The sequence below is a fragment of the Rhinichthys klamathensis genome, unplaced genomic scaffold, assembly GCF_029890125.1.
Source record: "Rhinichthys klamathensis goyatoka isolate OS25496 unplaced genomic scaffold, OSU_Roscu_1.1 h1tg000501l_1, whole genome shotgun sequence".
NCBI lineage: Eukaryota > Metazoa > Chordata > Actinopteri > Cypriniformes > Leuciscidae > Rhinichthys > Rhinichthys klamathensis.
Window position 1 is genome coordinate 1,334,106 of NW_026606982.1, and position 20,326 is coordinate 1,354,431.

Sequence of the window (20,326 nt, forward strand, 5' to 3'; positions counted from 1 at the left end):
GTTAAGTATGGGTTACACTCCCACAGACAGCTTAATTATGATTATTTGCAGAATCTTTCATATGAACCAGACATTGCTGCATGAAATGGAAGTTGTCAACTTTAGTTGCCATTCACTAGAGACCAGACATTCTATTTAAAAGACTTCTGAAAAAATATGATGTCAGTGTAGTATAAATTTACATTTTAGTATTTTAATTAAGATTATGTATTATAACTATATTTAAATAATTGTGAGATTTATAAGTGGCCCCTGGAAGTTTACTGAGGCCCCCAAAAAGGCCCCCCTGATTGAGAACCACTTGAGTAAGTCTTTCAGTCTGTCTGACTAGCCTATTTCTGTCAATAGGACATGTAAAGACTTCAAACTTACATTTTACGTCAAGACAACGTCTAAGTTTTTTTTTTTTTTTTTTTTTGACAACGTCAAAGTTTATCTTGACGAACTTGCCTTTCATACGTCATCGTATGTTGAACTGTTAAAAAACATTATTTTGCATCAGCAAACGTTTCTTGTGTAAACTAGAGTTTTGTGTACAGCATGGTTCGCAAACATTAACAAACACTAATCAATCTTTCGCTCCGGAAAACTCGTCATTTTCATGCGCTTTGTTTACGCGAGAGTATGTCATTAAGCCGCGACCACATCTTTGACCAATCAAAAGTCAGGATTGACCTCCGCGTTTGTACAGTGGAATGAAGGCTCTGGCTCGTAGCTACAAAACGATTACAACATTAATGCAGATTAAAAGTAGTATTGTCGTGAGCTTTCAGTGTGGTTATTTATCGAGCTTTCAACAAAACTCAGGCAGTGAAAGGCTCTATTTGCGAGAGGAATGTGTGGGCTAGTTTGCTAATGGCAATGCTATAGTAGCTCGTCAGGCTCGTCGTCTTTAGTTTCTCATTTCTGAGTGATTAGAAATATTGTCGCAGTGAGACTCCAAAGGATGAGCGTTTCATTTTATAAAGCATTAAAAGATTACAACAATAACTGATAAAATAGGTTTCTTTTTCGTTTGGTTGTAGGCTACAGCAGAAGAATTCGCAATGAACTCAAAGCGCAACAACGGTGAAAACGGGGCGGGCAGAATCAACCCAGTGTCGGTACCAACAGCAACAAACAGTTCATCAGCCAGCGCTTCTCACCGTAAACAAACTATAATCAACTCATCCCATAAGGGGGAGAAGGATGAGTGCATGCAAAACACGGTCCGGGACAAAAACTTCTCCATCTCCACACTCAGAACTCGCCTCGGACCGACCATCCGGTCCACTCTGTCCGCCGCAGTGGACACCCTTCTGGGCGAGATCGTGGCGGTGCTGTCCGAGACCCAGCGGGAGCTGCTGACCAAAGAGCAAGAGAACGAGAAGCTGAAGGTTCGGCTCGAAGTCTCGGAGAGAGAGCTCAAGACGTTACAGGAGTGTCTGTGTAGCGCTCAGAAATTAATCGACCAGCTTCAGGGCCCCTTTGGAAACCCATCCATGCCGGGACATCACGTCTACGCCACCTCTGGACCCTTAAACTCGAACCGCTTAACCCATCGGAGTGCGCCCGATCCGGATCCGCGCTGCTTTACTGGAGCTGAACCCGAATTGAGTGGCGCTCTGGGTGATGCCATACACGGCTTTGACTCCAGAGAAGAGTTCAAGAGCTGCCACCTCTCCATTCAGGCGGATGGGACGGTGACGAACAGTTTTTATGACCCTATATCCGTCCATTCGTCTAACATCTGTTCAGACATGAACCGACCTGGTAAGAAAACAATCATTTTTACACATGTAGGTACTGTTGCTCTTATGAATTGTTGATGTGCCAACTGTCAACACAGAGCCATACAGGCATTAGACATTTCAATAGGCTGATTTTTTTTTGTCAGTTATCGGCGTACTGGACTGTGCATGTAAACGTGCTCAGTGTGGCAACAACAGGGTTAAGGGATGCACAACATATTGGTACCATTCGGTTATCTGTCGACATTAGATATTGTTATCTGCCGATATTGGATATTTAATTGTGCATCCATATTTTCTATTTTTATATACATTTAAATGATCAAACAGTAATAATTTAATCATATTTCTTTCTAACATTAAGTCTAATCTTTAGCAAATCTCAAAATGATAGTTGTCATACTGTATTTTTCATACCTAAATTGTTGTATTTAAAATTATTAGATTCTTTTAATAAAATATTGTAAGTAGTATTCTTTTAATATCGTCTATTTATTGGTTTTCAACCATAATCTGAAAAGTTTAATATTTGTGCATCCTTGATTGCCTATTTCAGAGAAAGAGATCAACAGATAATGTTTACAACTGATACTGATTATTTTTTGTCTCATAACCATACAACTTTCTTTTGCTTTTCACGTAATAAATAGCCTAATTATTAGACTCAAAAAATAAAATTCATGAATATTTTAAAATTGTTGTTTTAAGATATTCATGTACTTTATGCATTTGCAGTTGTTACCAGTTAAGTAGAAATATGTGTGGAAATTTGAGATTTTAGAAAGAACAGCTTTTAGTTGACTCAGTTTAACAGTTATGAGATTTATGAAATTGTCATGTCAAAGTTTTGACTGCCATTTCTCATATGCCATTTCTCTTTCCTACCAGTGTGTAAATTTGTGATCTGTGTTACAGGTGAGATGGTGGATGACAGCAGAAGACTCTCGCACACCAGACCCCCCAACCCTCCCTCACACACTAGCTTCTCTGTTAAAGAGGAGCAGGTTCCTGCCTCTGGACAGGTGTGTGTGCGGGGAAGAGAGGCGCCCACAGAAGCCGAGCATTCAGCTCAGAGCGTGTGTGATCTGGCATACGTCCATGTGGTCGAGGAGGAAGGAGGCTCCCGTTCACACCATCACCCCTCCAAAACTACACCACCGCCCCCCTCCAGGCCTCACAATGGACCCTCCTCCAGTAGTTCGCCTACGCAGGGGACCTCCGGACTTAGATCGGCCCAGAGAGATGCTTCTGGTTTGGGTATGACTCCCAGGAGGAGCCCAGGTGTGGACGGCTCATCGCCAGAAGAGCCTATGCGGCGCTCCATCTCGGAGTTGATGGGGGAGGCACCTGGAGAACGTCCTCACTTGTGTTTGGAGTGCGGCAAGACCTTCCGTCTGATCTCTAGCCTGAAAAAGCACCTGAGGATCCATACAGGAGAGAAACCGTACCCGTGCACCGTGTGCGGCCGCCGTTTCCGTGAGTCTGGGGCTCTTAAAACTCACCTCCGCATCCACACGGGTGAGAAACCGTATTCCTGCTCCGATTGCGGAACGCAGTTTCGCCATCTCGACGGCCTGCGGAAGCACCGCCGCACACACACTGGTGAAAAACCGTACGTGTGCAGCGTCTGTGGGAAACGCCTCAGTCGCCTGCAGCACCTGAAGCACCACCAGCGCATACACACAGGAGAACGGCCGTGTTGCTGCCCACTCTGCCATCGAGGCTTTAAAGATCCGGCCAGTCTGAGGAAACACCTCCGTGCCCATCAGGGGGAGCCTGGAGCGGATGAAGCAATAGGCATGGCCGGTTTGGGAGAGGGGGACGGGGGATCCATGGATGATGAGGATATGAGATTCGGGATGTGGGGGGAAGAAGAAGGAAACGAAGGCGAGCCTGTGGTGGACTGTGTGTAGTCAAGCAAACAGATAAGCAAAAAAATGAACATTTTGGTCTTATAGTGAATTTAACCTCAGACTTAAAAAAAAATTTCTTTTTTTTTGACCAAAATGTGTGATGTTAACTCTACTCTACGATCGAGGTTACTTCTTGTCCTGGATTAAAAAACACTGTCATTGGCAACATAAAAACAAGCTCATTATTGGTTATGTAGCTCTAACATGATGACTTTTCCTAAATATTCACATGTTATATCCGATGATGTCACATCATATAGACCAGGACAAAACCACTGCAGGTCTTGCAGGCTTTTCCTTCTATGTGTACTTTTAGTGTTGGAGCTGTTGATGCTCCCGTGGGACTAACAGGGTATTGTATGATCTGTTACTCACAATTATGGGTGTTGTCATTGGTGTAATAATCATTTTAATGCCCTCTTCAGAGAAAGAGCTATTGCGTAGGTGTTCTAAGATGAACGCATTAAAGCCTTAACTGTGGTTGTATTGCACAGGCTCACATGTGCATCAAAAGCTGTAGTATTGTTTTAAATGAAGGTAACTTTTTTTTCCTTTTTATCGTTGGGTCTTTGCAGGCTGCAGAATATTCATTCAGTTTACCTTGGAAGTTTGTTTGGTTTATTGGTAGATTTAAGAGCCAAGTTTGGAGGATGTTCTGTTCAGGGTGAAGAGTATATCACATGGTGCTGATCCAAAAAATCAGAAATGTGACTGCCTGAGTTCAGCTGACTCATCTGTAAAAATGTATTGTGCAGATCCACAGCTAACACAGAAATCAAGGAAACTTTAAAAGTGGTGCCCTCTAATGAATGTAAGAGGGAAAGACTGTTACTGCCAAACTGATTTTTTGGTTGGTTCTCCTCCAAAAATGGAGACGCTGTTTTATGTCATGGCCATGGCATCAATCTGTGTGGTTTTGTGAATACTTTTTGTTCATTCAACGTGTATATTCTGTACATAGAACTGAAATAGGTTTAGTCTTTAAAATTTCATGCCAGAAACTGGAGCTTTAAAAGATCCATGACAAGTGTTTTAATAACTTTGGACTATTTAAACTTTTCACTTTGTTATAATATTGCATTTGTTCCTGCCCACATGTGAGGTTGAATTTAGAGCTGTTGTTGCAGATGCTTGAAGATTGTGGTCCATCTGTAGTTGGTTCAACAAGTTCAACAAACATGATTGCAGTTAACATCCCAAAAAATTGTCAGTGTAAAAACACTCAATGGCCTCATGCTTAGTAAATATGCAGAACCGAATGTTTGAAATTATGTAAACATTCTGATTTTTGTTTTTGTTTTGGTAGTATTAAACCAGTATTTTGGGCTGGTCTGCAAGACTTTATATGTAATATTGTAATACAAATTGAGAGACAGCAACATTTTTAACCAAATGGAGGGGAAGATTCAAAGTAGCTGTTCGTAATGTTTAAGTTTCAATATATGGTATGATCAATGTAAACTTTCATTCTCCAGCATTAAACTTCATTGTAAGATATCTAAAAACAGGCCATTTTTGATAAGCAAACATTAACATCTGCTGAGAATTCCTTTGCTATAACAAAACCTCTCTACTTGCATATCCTTCAGTATGTATTTCCAGTCATTATACTCTTTTATAAAAAAGGGCACAGTCGTCAGCTCCCTAATATCTATACCCTTCAAATTCACTCATATTCAGAATGATGTACCAACAGTATTATAATCATTGACCATTAAAACTTTCAAATGTATCAATTATTGAATCTGAATTTAAAATGTTCATGCAAGATTTTTCTGGCTTAGATGGAGAGGGACTGAATTTATCAATGTATATTATATACATGCAGGACTTGGGGCTATTCGTGAGGGAGTTCAGGACTAAGATGAAATTAGACATCTTTTCCTCTCTCTGTATTATATATAGTCTTTGTAGTTGTGTGAGTAGTCTTTCTTTTCTGTGTGTTGACTGGTTACACTGGGATGAGACGTCTTACTCACAGGATACAACATAAAATAAACTACATATATTTTGAATTTGAACAAATTCATGGAAAAATTGATGGATTTTCACTCTTGGAAAAATGAAAACATCTATCATTTTCAACAGGGCAACATCAGTTATCATCAATGCATTTGTTAGGCTTAATTGGTTAATTTAAGGATCAATAATGGAAGTTATCCTGTACTCATGTTTAGATTTATTGCAGCAATAGTCATTTGGATATTTATAGACATTATCGTTCAAAAGTATGGATCAGTAATATTTTTTATATGTTTTTGAAAGAAGTCTCACACTCACCAATGCTGTATTTTATTTGATCAAAACATACAGTAAAAATAGAAATATTATTGTTATTTAAATAACTTTTCCGTTTTAATATATTTTAAAATGAGATTAATATCTTTGGCAAAGCTGAATTTGATTACTCCAGTCTTCAGTGTCACATGATCTTTCAGAAATTATTCTAATATGCTGATTTGCTGCTTAAGAAACATTTCTTATCAATGTTGAAAACAGTTGTGCTGCTTAATTTTTGTGGGAACCATTATACAGTTTTTTTTCAGAATTCTTTGATGAATAGAACGTTCAGAAGAACAGCGTTTATTTGAAATAGATATCTTTTGTAATGTTGTCACATTTTGGTCAAGAAAAAAAAAACATTACTGATTTAAAATAGTCTAGAAATTATTTAAAATAGTCCAGAATTGTACCTTTTACAGAATGTGCTTGAACTATCTGTTTAGTTCCCCATCAGTCAATTCAACCCCCAAATACTTTCATTGTAGTGCCACTGTGCTCTTTTGCCCCAGACGATGAGACATCGGTCAGCCAAAGTCTGACCCACATTTAGTTGTTTGGTCAGAGCTCTCCTCCCTTCTTGATTCTGAAGTGACTCATGTATCCGCTCAGGCATGATTATAGTCTCTGTGACGTAAGTCAAGACCACTCTGCTCTTTGAGCCCACACCCTGCCTCCAGACCACATTGTCCCTGTTCTCCATGCTGCGGTAAGCAGGTTTTAATGTCACATTGAGGGTAACGTTTGTTGGCTTGAACACTCACCCAGTGCTCTATGTCATCAGACAGTGTAATGATATTGCGCAGGTGCACGTGATGCAACGCTGTCAGAGCCGACAGACTCGTGTGTCAGACTCATTTCAGTCCAAAATAAATGGGTCAAAAACGATTTAATATACTGCAAATAGTCTACAAGTTTTTAATGTTTATTTATAATTCACTTAGGCGGACAACAAGGCTACCAAAGTAGCCTACCACAGTGCGCAGCTAATTAATTTAACGTTTTTTTTTTCTAACGTCATTTTTAGTCGATTTTTTGTTGAAAATTTTAGGACTTCAGTCGACTAAGATTTTCTTTGGTTGAGTACAGCCCTAGCTGTCAGTATTATTCTGATGCGCAGAATATTTGTTTTCATTTACAGAACTGGTCATGTGGTGTTGAGGTTGCCTTTGGTTGCTATTTAAAGGGGACCTATTATGCAAAATTCCCTTACATAGTGTTTGAACATAAATGTGTGTCAGCAGTGTGTACAAAATCTCATAATGGTAAAAATCCACCCAATCCAATTTTTAACCCCCATAATTCATAAGCAGTGTCTCCGAAACAAGCCGTTTGCAGATTCTAGCATATGTGTCACATTGCAGTCCCTTGACGGACTCTGTTGAATTAGCATAGACCTCACCCTGTTGCGCCCTGAATGAGCTGTACACAGTCTGCCATGTTTATCTCCTCACCAGAGCATTTAACAGCAGTATTCAAGTAAGGAATGTTATCTTGTTAAACTTAAAGCTATATGCTTTTGCTATTATATTCAATCAAGAGCAGTGAGGGGTTTCTGTTTTTATTTTGTTGTTGGATTCATATTATACTACGGGGCTGTTGAATGCTTGATTCTGATTGGTTGACGAACGTTAAGGTGTGCAATTATTTTCAGGGAAACGCACGGCTTGTAGTTCCAGGCAGGTCTTGACCACATTTCAGTTTCATTTCACTTCGCCAAATGATTTCAGTTATTTTAAAGGTCTTAAGAGTCTACAAAACCAAAACCCACAACGACACTGAAAGCAAATAAATTTAGTAAACAATAGGATAAAAACGACAAATTATTTCCACAAAATTACATTTTATTATGTATTTTGCATTTATTAGTAATTATGGAAAAGAACATATCTCCCTCTCTCTCTTCCACTCAAACGCACACACATACAGCACAGACACACACTCGCAAGAGATGTCAAACCGAGAGATTTCAAACCGATATTCGAATCAATTACTAGACCTAAATATTTTGTTTCATTTACATTTTTTTTTGTCCATTTACTTGAATTTCTTGAGTTTGTTGTAGTTTACGTTTATTTGAGAAAAGCATTGAGACCGTTTTATTAACGTTTAAGGTCAAACAAGACGTCTGCAACCATTTTGCAACTTTTTGCATCTCTTTTGATAATTTGTCAGTAACCTCCAGCTCGTTTTCCCCAAAAGTGAAGAAGATCACCGTATCATCAGCGTACATGATTACGTCAACGTCCGAACACACTCTAGGGAGGTCATTTATATAGATGCTAAAAAGCAAGGGTCCCAAAATAGACCCTTGCGGCACTCACATCGAGGTAGCTCTAAACGCCGATTTGATGTTATTAATTTGTACACACTGGTGTCGGTCGCTCAAATAAGATCTTATCTAGTTTTGAGTGTGCTCAGAGAGACTATATTGATTTAGTTTACTGTAGAGTATCTGATGATTGACAGTATCAAAAGCTTTACGCAGATAAATTAAGGAAGACTGCTCCCACCACCCTTCCCCGATCCACATATGCCCTGATAGTTTCCAAGAAGTAGCAACAGGCAAAGTCTGTTGAATATTTCCGTCTAAAACCAAATTGCATTGGATTTAAAAGAGATTGTGAGTCAAAATGGGTGGTAAGTTGCTCCGCCACCGTCTTTTCGAGCACTTTTGACGCAGCTGGAAGGATGCTTATTGGACGATAATTATTCATGTCTTGTTTGTTTCCAGACTTAAATATAGAGGTGACAATCGCAGGTTTTAGGGCTGCTGGAAAAATACCCTCACTAATCGATTGATTGATCATTGTTGTCAACGGATCAGAAAAAAATGTCCTAGTATTGTTTCAAAAAAGAAGTATCAAGTCCATAAATATCCTTTGCTTTGCTGCTGTATACCACAGTAATTATTTTTTCAACTTTAGTTTTAGTTAGTTTAGTTTAGTTAAGGGTGGTGATGGCGCAGTGGATAAGACACATGCCTTTGGTGTGAGAGACCCGGGTTCAAATCCACTGCGAGACACCAATGTGTCCCTGAGCAAGACACTTAACCCCTAGTTGCTCCAGAAGCATGCGACCTCTGACATATATAGCAATTGTAAGTCGCTTTGGATAAAAGCGTCAGCTAAATGAATAAATGTAAATGTAGTTATTAAGCTAAGATTAAAATCAGATTTGTCACTGATTATGAGAGGGGGATGAGCAGTTTGAAAATTCAGAGCCAGTTTTTGGACACTGTTTAAAAAAAAATCATTAAAATTGGTTGCTATTGCAAAAGAGTCATCAATAATTTTTCCATTAATATTGAGACAAATATTCTCACTTTTTGATGTTTCTTTTCCAATCAATTTATCAATAGTTTTCCATATTATTCTACTATTACCTTGTGCATTTCTTATAATTTCAAGAAAAAAACTGGCTTTGGCCTTTCTAAGCTCAGCTGTAACTTTATTTCTTTGACTTGTAAAGGCAAGTCGATCCGTTGTTAGTTCTGATTTTAGAAATGTTTTTAGCGCCACATCTCGCCTTTTCATCATATCCCAAATAATTTTGTTGAACCATGGCAAATTTCGTTTTGTATGTTTCTTTCTTTGCTTATTTTTTGTATATTTGGTTAAGATGTTATTTACGGCCAACATAAGATCATGACAGCCCTGTTTACAAGATTTTTTCTCCAAGATGTCTGCCCACTTTGATTGTTTTAGATCTTTTTCAACCAGTTGTAAATCTTTCTTTGGAATGAATGTGATACATATTTTACTATTCATTGAATTTTCGTTCTTGCACCTTGTTTTTATCCATTTTCTAGCTACTAGGGTTAAATTGTGGTCAGACATACCTGTGATTAAATTATAAGTTTTAATTATTCGCTCGGGTTTATTTGTCAATATTAAATCTATTAAGGTTTGAGAAGATCTTGTTATACGAGTTGGTTTACGTAGTTGTGTCATTTGAAAAGGTTTTGTTATTTCTTTAAGTTTGTTTCTACATAATTTCTCAGACCAATTCAAATAGTCACCTAAAAGAATTACTTCTTTTCCATCACATTGTTTAAGTAAGTTACCAAGAGAAATAAAGAAATCATTAGTAGCTTTGGGATGTCGATAAATTGCTAATACACAGAAAGCCATTTGAGGAGATAAAGTAATAGTAGTCCCCACACACTCCAAGTTACAATCACTGATGTCCCATGATAAATAAAAAAGATTGATAAATCCCATGTCTTGATGTGTGGAATCAAGGATTACTTTTGAACTGGTCCCTGATCACAGATACAAAAACATGGAATTGTCTAATCGGGATCATTTTTATCCAGATTACACTGTTTTGAAAACAGTGGGCCCTGGGCATCAGGCAAGTACAGATATTTACAGTTTATTCTTCTTATTGTTATTACAATCAGACTACTCTACATGTGGCTGAGATGGAAGGACAAGAGACTCAGCCCCTACCACCAGCCCCAGACAATGCAGGGAGAGAGGAAGATATGGAAACTGAAACATCAGGGGATGATGGTGCTCCAATGGGGAATGCAGATGAACAGCAGAAGTGCACCATGTGTGGCCTCAGACTCAAAGAAATAATCCGCTTGCAGGAGGAGAATCGAAAACTGAAGGAAGAGCTCTTCAAAAAGGCCCTGGATGAGAATTTTCTCAAAGACAATGATTCAAAGGTGAAGTACTACACTGGCGCCTTCCATCTTTCAGTCTATTGATGGGTGTGCTGATGCAAATCATTCCCAGTCTACCAAAATCAAAAACAAAAGAAAGAAATAAGTGATAAGCAGATCACCGAGAACTGTGGCTTTCTTCAGAAGCTCTCGCCTGGAGAGCTAGTGTTAGCGGAAGCGGACCGTGGATTTGATATTAAAGAAAGTGTTGCCCTTGTGGGTGCTACACTGAAAATACCTGGCTTCACCAGGGGCCACAGCCAACTTAATGCAAAAGATGTGGAACAGACCAGGAAGTTAGCTCATGTCAGGATCCACATGGAGCGAGTGATACAACCAAGGGGGTAATCCATCAGCCGGAAGTTGAAGCTGCCTCCGGGGGCCGCCATTGTAGCTGGCTATCACCTGCTTTTAGCATCCTATTGACTCCCATTCATTTTGGCGTCACTTTGACAGCGAATAACTTTACATCTGAGGCGTCCAAAGACTCCATTTGTCCATTATTTATTTCTAAAGAAACACGACAATGTATAAAAGGCTCCATTACTTTGTATCTTACGTTATGGCCCCGTAGAAGCCATTCTTGTAAAAATAGGCTAACGATTGCGTCATAACCATGGGACGCTCTGTCACACAGTAGAGAAATTACCGTATAGACAGAAGTAGAAGCTCGTAGGCAATCGTTTACTGTCTATGAGGCAATGGGGTGGACATGGAGGCATAAAGTCAAGGGAAAAGCCCATAGAGAGTTCATAAAAGCAACGGGACAAAATATTTCAACAACAGATTTGTTTCAGATTTCAATTCAGATTTGTCCCGGCACAGCTACTAGAAGGTCAGAACGGTTGCTCACATGACAACTACGTCGTCAAGCTCAGTTTGAGGCTGCGCAGAACTCTTGGCTATCAGGAAGTGAGTGCCCATGTTGGGCTTCAACTCTCTCCGTTGAAATCAACGGGGTCGCTGTTTCCATTTCTTTTACTGTCTATGGATACAACTATGTTAAAAGAACGAAAACCGGTAAAGTTCCTTTCGTTCGGACGACAGTGTTTTAATCGTTTATTTATTTTTAATTATCGGTATACAATCCTGTCTTGTATAATGACAAATAAACAACCTTGTAGGCCTAATACCATTGTAACGTTGCCAGTTATAGAAACATGCTAAAAGAAAGAAAGCTGGTAACTTACCTTCGTTTCGGACGACAGTGTTTTCACCGTTGACAGGCTTAAAACTCTCCAGGTCATGTACCCAACCATTGGTAAACTGAACGTGGGCTTCCAGAGACTTATAATTGCGAAATTACTCAGTGGTATAGGCACTGACACCACAAACAAAATAAGTAAAAATATCAGGAAATGTGATGGGAGGTAAGGCGCCAGGGTCGCGGATCCACTGGTCTTTTGGGACTTCATAAGGATCAACATTTCCAATAAAGTTGATTTTTTCAACATAGCGTTTCTTGGCGTCCAGTAGGAGTTTGTCTCTGTACAATCCACCTTGTTTTAAACTATGTTTAAGCATACTCAAATAAATAATTCATACAACCAACATGTGTTGCTCTATATGGTGTTGCTTGGTTACCGGCTTGTGTGGCCTCACAATACTCCCCACAATACATTGCGCGATGACATCGTGGTGACGTCGGTTGCCATTCTCTATTGGAGGAACGAGCTGTACAGGCTCCGCCCTCTTAGGGGAGCAGCAGCTCATTTGCATTTAAAGATACATGCATGAAAACAGTATGTTTTCACGCTTGAGTCTCAGACCTCTTTGTGATCATACTGTTGCTTTTTAGATCTAGTCCAGTTCAATTGTTGTACCCTCCAATATTTGATCCCATTCACTTACATTGTATGTCTTACTGTAACCAAGATTTTATTTTTAAAGAATATTATTTATTTGTTATTTTGTAAAACAACATGGCTACAAATGCTGTTGATTGAGCCTAACTTTGAACATGGAATATATAATATCTCTCGAACCGTTAATCCGATGGATTTCTAACTTGACAGGTGTCTTGCTACGGCAACGAGTAAGTGCAGTGCCGAGTTTGACGTTGTTTGGATTATAAATGCAAAAGATATCGTTAAATATATCGGTAAAAGAAGCACACATAGAAGTTGTGGTTTAAAAATAAACATTCTGACATTAGAGTGGGTTGTGGTTTAAAAATTGTGGTTTAAAAATAAACATTCTGTCAGCTAAGCATTAAGTCAACTACACTGTTTACTTCTGAATATTGGAGTTATTCAGAAGTAGTTAGTTGTCAGTAGTTAGTTATATACAGTATGTAGTTCAATTTTCCATATTTAATGTATGTCAGTATCAGTATTTGCTTTCAACCATGCACGAATAAAAATGTCACTGAACTTTTGCTGTGTAATTGTAACAATGAGCACTCAAACACAACAATTACTAAAAACACACAAAAACTGGTTTTGCACATACATACCGTCAAATCGATTAATCGCGATTAAAAAATATACAGTACACACACACATATAATATACAGTATATATAAATATAATATAGCCTATACACAGACACACATACATCTATAAATTACAGGAACGTCTGTCTGTGTGTCTGTTATTCGCATATCTTGGTAAAAGAAGCACTCATTGAAGATGTTTAGATGATGTTTAGAAGGTTGTGGTTTAAAAATAAACATTCTGACATTAGAGGGTTGTGGTTTAAAAATATCTGAATATTATATTTTATTCTGGTGCTCTTAACGTTATTGCTACTGTGTAATAGTAGCCTATGCTATTCACCAACTAAACATAAAATACGCCAACTGCCTTTCATTGTCTCTATAATTGTAATCTGCACAATGACAACAAAGTTGACACTAATGTAAATCTAATCTAAACTCCTGCTACCTATACACAGATACCCAAATACATGTCACTAATTTCACCATTATAAATTGTTTTGCAACCATGTAGTTAATTTTCCATATTTATTGTATGTCATTATGTCAGTATCAGTATTTGCTTTCTACCATGCACAAATAAAAATGTCACTGAACTTTTGCTGTGTAATTGTAACAATAAGCACTCAAACACACTGAACAACAATTACTAAAAACACACACAAAAACTGATTTTGAACAGGCATTTCTGTTATTCGCATATCTCTCGAACCGTTAGTCCGATGGATTTCAAACTTGTCAGGTGTCTTGCTACAGGCACGAGTAAGTGCAGTGCCAAGTTTGACGTTGTTTAGATTAGAAATGCTAAACAAGATAAGATAAGATATCGTTAAATATATCGGTAAAAGAAGCATACATTTGGCTTTTGCCGCTCTAGCCGCTGGCCACTCTGGCTCACACTGTGGCCACTCCCCCTCTCACACTGCACACTGAGTGGCCACTCCCCCTCTCACACTGCACACTGAGTGGCCACTCCCCAAAATAAACATTCTGACATTAGAGGGTTGTGGTTTAAAAATATCTGAATATTGTATTTTATTCACGGCCATCATTTGTAGTAGCCTATTCACAAACTGTTTGCTCAAGCGTAGCGTTTTCTCTGAGTTCACTGCCAAGGTCTGAACCTCCCCTGAATCGTCACGCTTATTCATTTGTGGATGTTAACTGAATCTGTAAGTCAGCTACACTGTTTAATTCTGAATATTAAATTTTATTCTGGTGCGCTTAACGTTATCGTTTTCTCAGAGTTTAGGCTCCTGTGTAATAGTAGCCTAGGCTATTCAGCAACTCAAACATACCAAACCAACAATTACTAAAAACATACAAAAACAGATTTTGCACGGGCATTGCACTAGTAATATAAAAACACATCTTTTGTACAAAAATATAAATTTGTTGCAATACTTATTGCATATCTTGTATATCACACATTCACATGTATAAATCACGTTTATTTGGAATTTTTTTCTTTGAATGATCAGCATAGAAATATTCAATATTCAATTCTACTTTGCTGAAAATACATAAACATTATGCCTACACAATGTCACTGATTGCATATACTTTTTAAATGTTATAAATTATTATTTCATGTTTTTACAATTTAACAATTATGTTATGGTCTATTGATGTAATATTGTCTCGATTTTTTTCTATTTTAAAATAGTAGTCTACTGTCAGTGTTTGTGTTCATTTGGAATATTAAAAAATGTCCTGGAGCAATTTGTTTTCACAATAGACGTTTTAGTGAACCGTATTCAGACCCAAGATGGTCTCGGTTTGGTTTACTTTAAAAGGGTCTGAGATCGTTTGGAGTGTTCACATATGGGCCAAAAATCCAGCAAACCATGCCCAGACCCCTGGTAAAGTGCGAAAACACCCTAAGAAATTCAATTAAATAGCAGTATAATATTTTGAGACTTTATAAGGAGTGTTGCTTTTTATATTTATTATGTATGTTTGTATGTTAGAAAAATGGAGGCATGGCACGGAGCGCAACAGCTTGCTTTTTCTGGTCATGCGATAGCTCTCTGTGTGCATGTGTATTTTAGCATAAAAATTCCTGTGTGTTTGAGCAACTGCGCATGTCTGTTGTGGGTTTTGGTGCTGCATGCCTCTCTGTAGCCAAAAATTTAAGATCTGCCTGTGAACTCTCTGCATGTGTATGTGTGCGAGAGAGTGAGGAGCTCTCATGCAGTCATTTCCTCAGTGACTGAAAGCAAACATTCTCACTTTACTTAAAGGAAGTGACTCAACTCACTTTCTCTATAACTTCACCTCTCCATCATCCAACTCTAATCCATCTTACTTTCTTTAATTCTCCCTCTCTCCCTTTTTGTTTACACACGTCCTCTATAAAATCACATTCCCTGCAGTTTTCTTTTTTGGGGGTCAAATTTCAAAACTATTATATTGTTATCTTTAGTATTTATTTGGCCACATGAACACATTTTTGTGAATATTCTTCTCTTTCTTTTGCTTGGAAAATATATATTTTTTTTTTACTGTGTGCAGCTCATCCAGTCGGGTGACCATCGAGACCATGAATGAAATCATAATGTATCATTAGCTTGATTCAGCTGCCATTACACCAACATAATTTCTAATTTAGGAAACAAAATGCTCCTTTATAAAAAAAAAACATGGCAATGAGTTTACTACTGTAAACTACTGTAAAATCAATATGATTTTTGTATTTTTTTATGCAATTGGTGTCAAATATATAGCACCAAATGTATTTTCACAATGTTGTTATAGTAACAAACAATCAGTGTAGCCTACTGATAGTACTGTCACTGTACAAACAATTGTATGGTGGGGTATTTTTGTCTTCACATGCTAAACAATTCCAAAATGCATGCAATAATACTTAAAAGATACCACCATGGGAGCGAATGGGTCATTTGGGTCTTGCAAGGTAAGATTTGGAAATCGCCTGTAGTGTGGTAAATTGCGTTCTTGCTCCCCTCAGGTAGTAAACACTAGAAATAAGTTTGGCACATACAAATGTTTGACCCAGGGCACCGCAGCTGTCCTTGCCACTGTCGTTTTTTTGTGTTTACTGACCGGAATCGCAGATCGCGCGCAACACCTTCATCTAGCGCTTAAAGAGTGCGAAATAAGGGGAAAAAGAAGGTGACGACGAAGAAAAGCACCGACAACAAAACCACTTTGAGTCCCGCTCTTGAACTGCACTGGCCCTGCGCCAGCACGACTGCCCGTGGATTGGCTCTTGCTTTGCCTCTCCTCCTAAACTTTCTCAAACTGCGATACGCACACACACGCCATCCACGCAGCGACTGAAAGTAAGGAGGACCTCGCTTTAAGGAACGAGGAGTTTTTCACATTATTCCACTATCAGGCTGTCATTTAAAACATGTAAGAATTTTAAAAAAGCTTTTAAAAATGTCCCAAATGCACTCGATGCGGATAGTCTGTATTTCTTATCCAACGAACCGGATGTAATTTTTCAAGTTTTTTACTTTAAACGCGACAGGAAGGCATCAGGAAAACTTTCTACGCGAGAACTTTCATAGCCAGCGCTGCCTGGGAAAAGAGCGCGTGCTTGCGTACATTTTCCAAACTGGGCTCCAGCAAAACGTTTTCTGCGGCCGTGCCCGGAGGGACTGCCTGGTCCGCTCAGGCTTTACGTGGATATTCTGTTGGTGGTAGCGTGAATGCCCTGTGTTGGCATTGAGGGATGCCAGCATGCCCTCGTTGATTCTCTCCCATCTGCTCCTCATCTGGCTCGCGCTCCAGCGGCTGGCTCTATGCGCCGAGCGCGCGTCCACTCGCGAGCGCTTCAAAGTGGTCATCGCGCCACTCATCTGCAAACGGACATGCCTGAAGGGCCAATGTCAGGACACCTGCGAACAGGGCAACAACACGACGCTTATCGGTGAAAACGGACAGTCGGCCGACACACTGACCGGGCCTGGCTTCAGAGTCGGTAAGACAATTCAAACACTTATTTTTTTAAACGGTTATTATTCGGTTCAATTTGATGACAGAAATGCTCACGAGCTCTTATTAAAGTTTTCCACACTTGGATACTTAAGAGGAAAAAAGAAAGGGCCTTAAGTTAAAGGTATAGTTCACCAAAAACAGTTCAGCTTAAATTACTTGAAATAATTTATTCATCTTCACACTGTTCCAAACCTGTATGATTTTACTTATTCAGTATAACACAAAAGGATACTTTAGACAGATTTTTGGTGACAGTCTCCATTTACTTTCATTGCATTTTTTTCTCAATACAATGAAAGTGAATGGTGACAAAGGCTGTCATTCTGCCTACGTCTCTTTTTGTGTTCCACTGAAGAAATTAATACAGGTTTGGAATGACAAGTGTGAATAAATTATAACAGAATTTATATTTTTGAGTGAAATATACCTTTAATGAACAAACTTAATGTTCGAATATCTGGCACCAGCACATGAGTTTGTGAGTGGAAATGCAATAATGACCCCCTCTCTTTTAATCCCTGTATTTTCTCTCGCTCTTCTTAATGGTTTCTGCATATTGTCTGGTTGGCAGGGTAGCTCTCGCTCTGAGCTGTATCAGATTGGATGTGGTAAGGCATGGTGCCATAAAGTCTACGCAGCAAGATCTGCACGGCATACACTCACAAGCATTTTCTCGTCTCTTAAACTCACACATACTGTACATTTACATTCTCTTTGTCCACGTAAACACACACTTGCAATCGACACACCACTAAAATATTTTGTGTGTGTGTTTAGTGAAACCCCCGTCCTCAAGGGCTGGTGTACCAGTTTGTTATTTCAAGTAAAGAATGCCAAAAGCTGATATATTTAGATGGTGTATTTTTAGCTGTGTGGGTATGTTTAGCTTGACATGTTTGTCTGGGTTTTGCATCAGTATTGTTCTGAAAGTGATTGCTATTTTAGTACTCTCATCAGGTTCATTTAGTGTGTGTTGTCGTTCTTTCTCTCCCTCTTACCCTCTGGTGCTCTCCAATTTTGTCTGCTGGATGCCCATGTGCTTTTGAATGAGTCGAGTCCAAAAATAAATAAATGGGGTAAAAATAAAGGCGGAAGCTGAGTCACTGCTGAGTGAAAGCTACATTTATGGAAGTCCAAAGAAGTCCATGCACATCAGGCTCAAAGACTTTTACTTAGAGCATCTGTGGTTCGTGGTGTATGAGAGTGTATAAGGATGTGGGATGACTTGCTTTCTAAATAGCAAACATCATATCTTCCACATATTCTCTGACTCATATATACTTTTTTTTTTATAATTTTTTTATTTTATTTTATTTTTTACAGATATTCATACTTTTCAATTTTATAATTTATATGTTAATTACTATTTGGTCTACAAACAAATTACACTGTTAGTTGGTCTCAAAAGAAAAACACAGGTAGCTTATTTGATGTATTGTTTGGATCATTTTTCAATTATTTTAGCTTAACAATTAGACAGCTCAAAACAAAGATGAAAATAAATGTGTGAACCTTGCATAAATATATAATGGCTTAAATAACAACAATAATAATACCAAGTAGTAACTAATAGGTTATTATTGTACACTACCATTCAAATGTTTGGGGTTGGTAAGATTTTTTCAAAAGTTTCTTATGCTCACCAAAGCTGCATTTACTTTACAGAAATCTTTTGTAACTAGTGTTTGTTGTTATGTTTCTATCTTTCCTTTCAGTTCAGTTCTCATTTCTATAGTTATACCACCATACGTGACAGACCCACAACAACGAGTATGTTATAGACTGCTTTTCACAGAACGGCCGGTCGCTAGACGATTATGTGGAGGAGTATCTGGAACACTATCACAAGGCCCACTGGGACGATAAAACTTTGAAACAGCAGTTTTGGAGCAGGATGGACGATATCCTCGGCCAAATGCTGATGTTGGATGAGGTCTTTCATCGATTATGCCGAGGACAACGACACCATTTACTCTGACTCCCCAGGACGATCAACACCTTCAGCAGCTATCTCTCTGCCCACTCCAGAGAAAACACCTAGTCCCAGCCCGGAGTGTCCCAGAAACACAGAGAGATCTCAAAGGATCTCCCACTTCCATGCCCGCCATGGAGCCAGAGCCTGAACCAGTGCCCACTGCGGACCACAAGCTTGAGTTCTCTCCATTCCCGGAGATCGAGCCGGTCACCGTGTCTGTCCCGAGACTGGAGTCGATTGCCAGGTCCATCGTGGAGTTAGCGCCGGTGAGACAGTCCACCATAGAGGCAGTAGAGGAGGGCTGGCTCATCAATATCACAGCAGAGCCAGCTGCCATGCTTGTCCTTGCCCCTGAGCACACTCCTCCTCATTCTGCTGAAACACTACATAATGGACGACCTGGTCCCAATGTTCAACCTATGGTCACCATCACCGCTGGTACGCCAAATTCTCAAGACTCACCAGCTTCGCTGATCTCTCATAGCTCCTTTGCTCTGCCCGTGCCGCTGACTTCCACCAGCTCATCCGGTCCGTCTCGGACCCACTCACCACCAGCGCGAAGTGGGGAAACTGACTCCATGGCTTCATCTTGGGCCTCCAGGCCCGTTGCTCTACCTCGGCCTGTTGCCCGTTGGCTCTGCCTTTGCTGTACGCTACCTCAGCTCCGCCATGGTCTGCAATCACTCAGGCTCCACCGGGCTCCCTCGTCCCTCCGGCTCCACCTTGGTCCATCGTTACCCTGGTTTCGCTGTGGATTTCCACCCCTTCAGCTCCTCTGGGCTCCCTCGTCCCTCGGCTCTACCTTGGTCCATCGTTACCCTGGTTTTGCTGAAGACTTCCACCCCTTCAGCTCCTCTGGGCTCCTCCTTCCCTCCGGTTCCACCTTGGTCCTCACTCACTCTGATGTTACCCCGTTCTGTCGGGCCCCGTCTTCGCCTCGTCCACTCAAACCTGTGACATTGCCTAAGACTACCTGGTCTCCAAAGACTTCCAAGACTCCCCCCAAGACGTGCATCAGGGATCCAGGTCTTCCTCGTCCTCCTCCAAAGCCCCCTCCCCCTCCACAATTTTACTGCCCATTACACCCCTCCTCAACCCAGGAGCACAGCAGCGAGCTCTCCGTCTCACCTGCTGTTCAATCGCTCCAGCACCATCGCCTCGGGCAGCCATCGGTGGTCTCTGCTCCTTTGCTGCCCTCAGCACCGCGATTCCCCTCAACAGCGAGGGCTCTCCGACAGCGTGTCCCTCCTTCCTCCCGGGTTTCAGCACCAGTGTGTAACACAGTTTGTTGTTGTGGGAAGAAGGAGGCGGGAACCGGCGAGCGTTCAAAGACTTTAATAAACATAAAATAAA

General features: G+C 39.9%; 2 protein-coding genes across 3 annotated transcripts in view; both read left to right on the forward strand.

Moving 5' to 3' along the window:
- Window positions 1–991: 991 nt before the first annotated feature.
- On the forward strand, window positions 992–3,680 carry si:ch1073-224n8.1 (B-cell CLL/lymphoma 6 member B protein). The gene is made up of 2 exons (XM_056237828.1): window positions 992–1,752; window positions 2,646–3,680. Exons 1-2 carry the CDS (start codon window positions 1,047–1,049, stop codon window positions 3,641–3,643), a joined length of 1,704 nt encoding a protein of 567 aa, XP_056093803.1. The 5' UTR covers window positions 992–1,046; the 3' UTR covers window positions 3,644–3,680.
- Window positions 3,681–16,294: 12,614 nt separating this feature from the next.
- Window positions 16,295–20,326, forward strand: part of ltbp3 (latent transforming growth factor beta binding protein 3) — an 81,888-nt gene continuing 77,856 nt past the window's right edge. For both annotated transcript variants that reach the window (XM_056237888.1, XM_056237889.1), the window contains exon 1: window positions 16,295–16,981. In XM_056237888.1, coding sequence (XP_056093863.1) covers window positions 16,741–16,981 — 241 coding nt within the window. In that variant the 5' untranslated portion in view covers window positions 16,295–16,740. The remainder of the gene's footprint in view (window positions 16,982–20,326) is intronic.

Excerpts from the sequence above, each read along its gene's own strand:
- si:ch1073-224n8.1 (XM_056237828.1), top strand. The coding sequence starts at position 1,047 with ATGAACTCAAAGCGCAACAACGGTGAAAACGGGGCGGGCAGAATCAAC. Across the intron at positions 1,753-2,645 it reads TTCAGACATGAACCGACCTG|GTGAGATGGTGGATGACAGC; the intron begins GTAAGAAAACAA and ends TCTGTGTTACAG.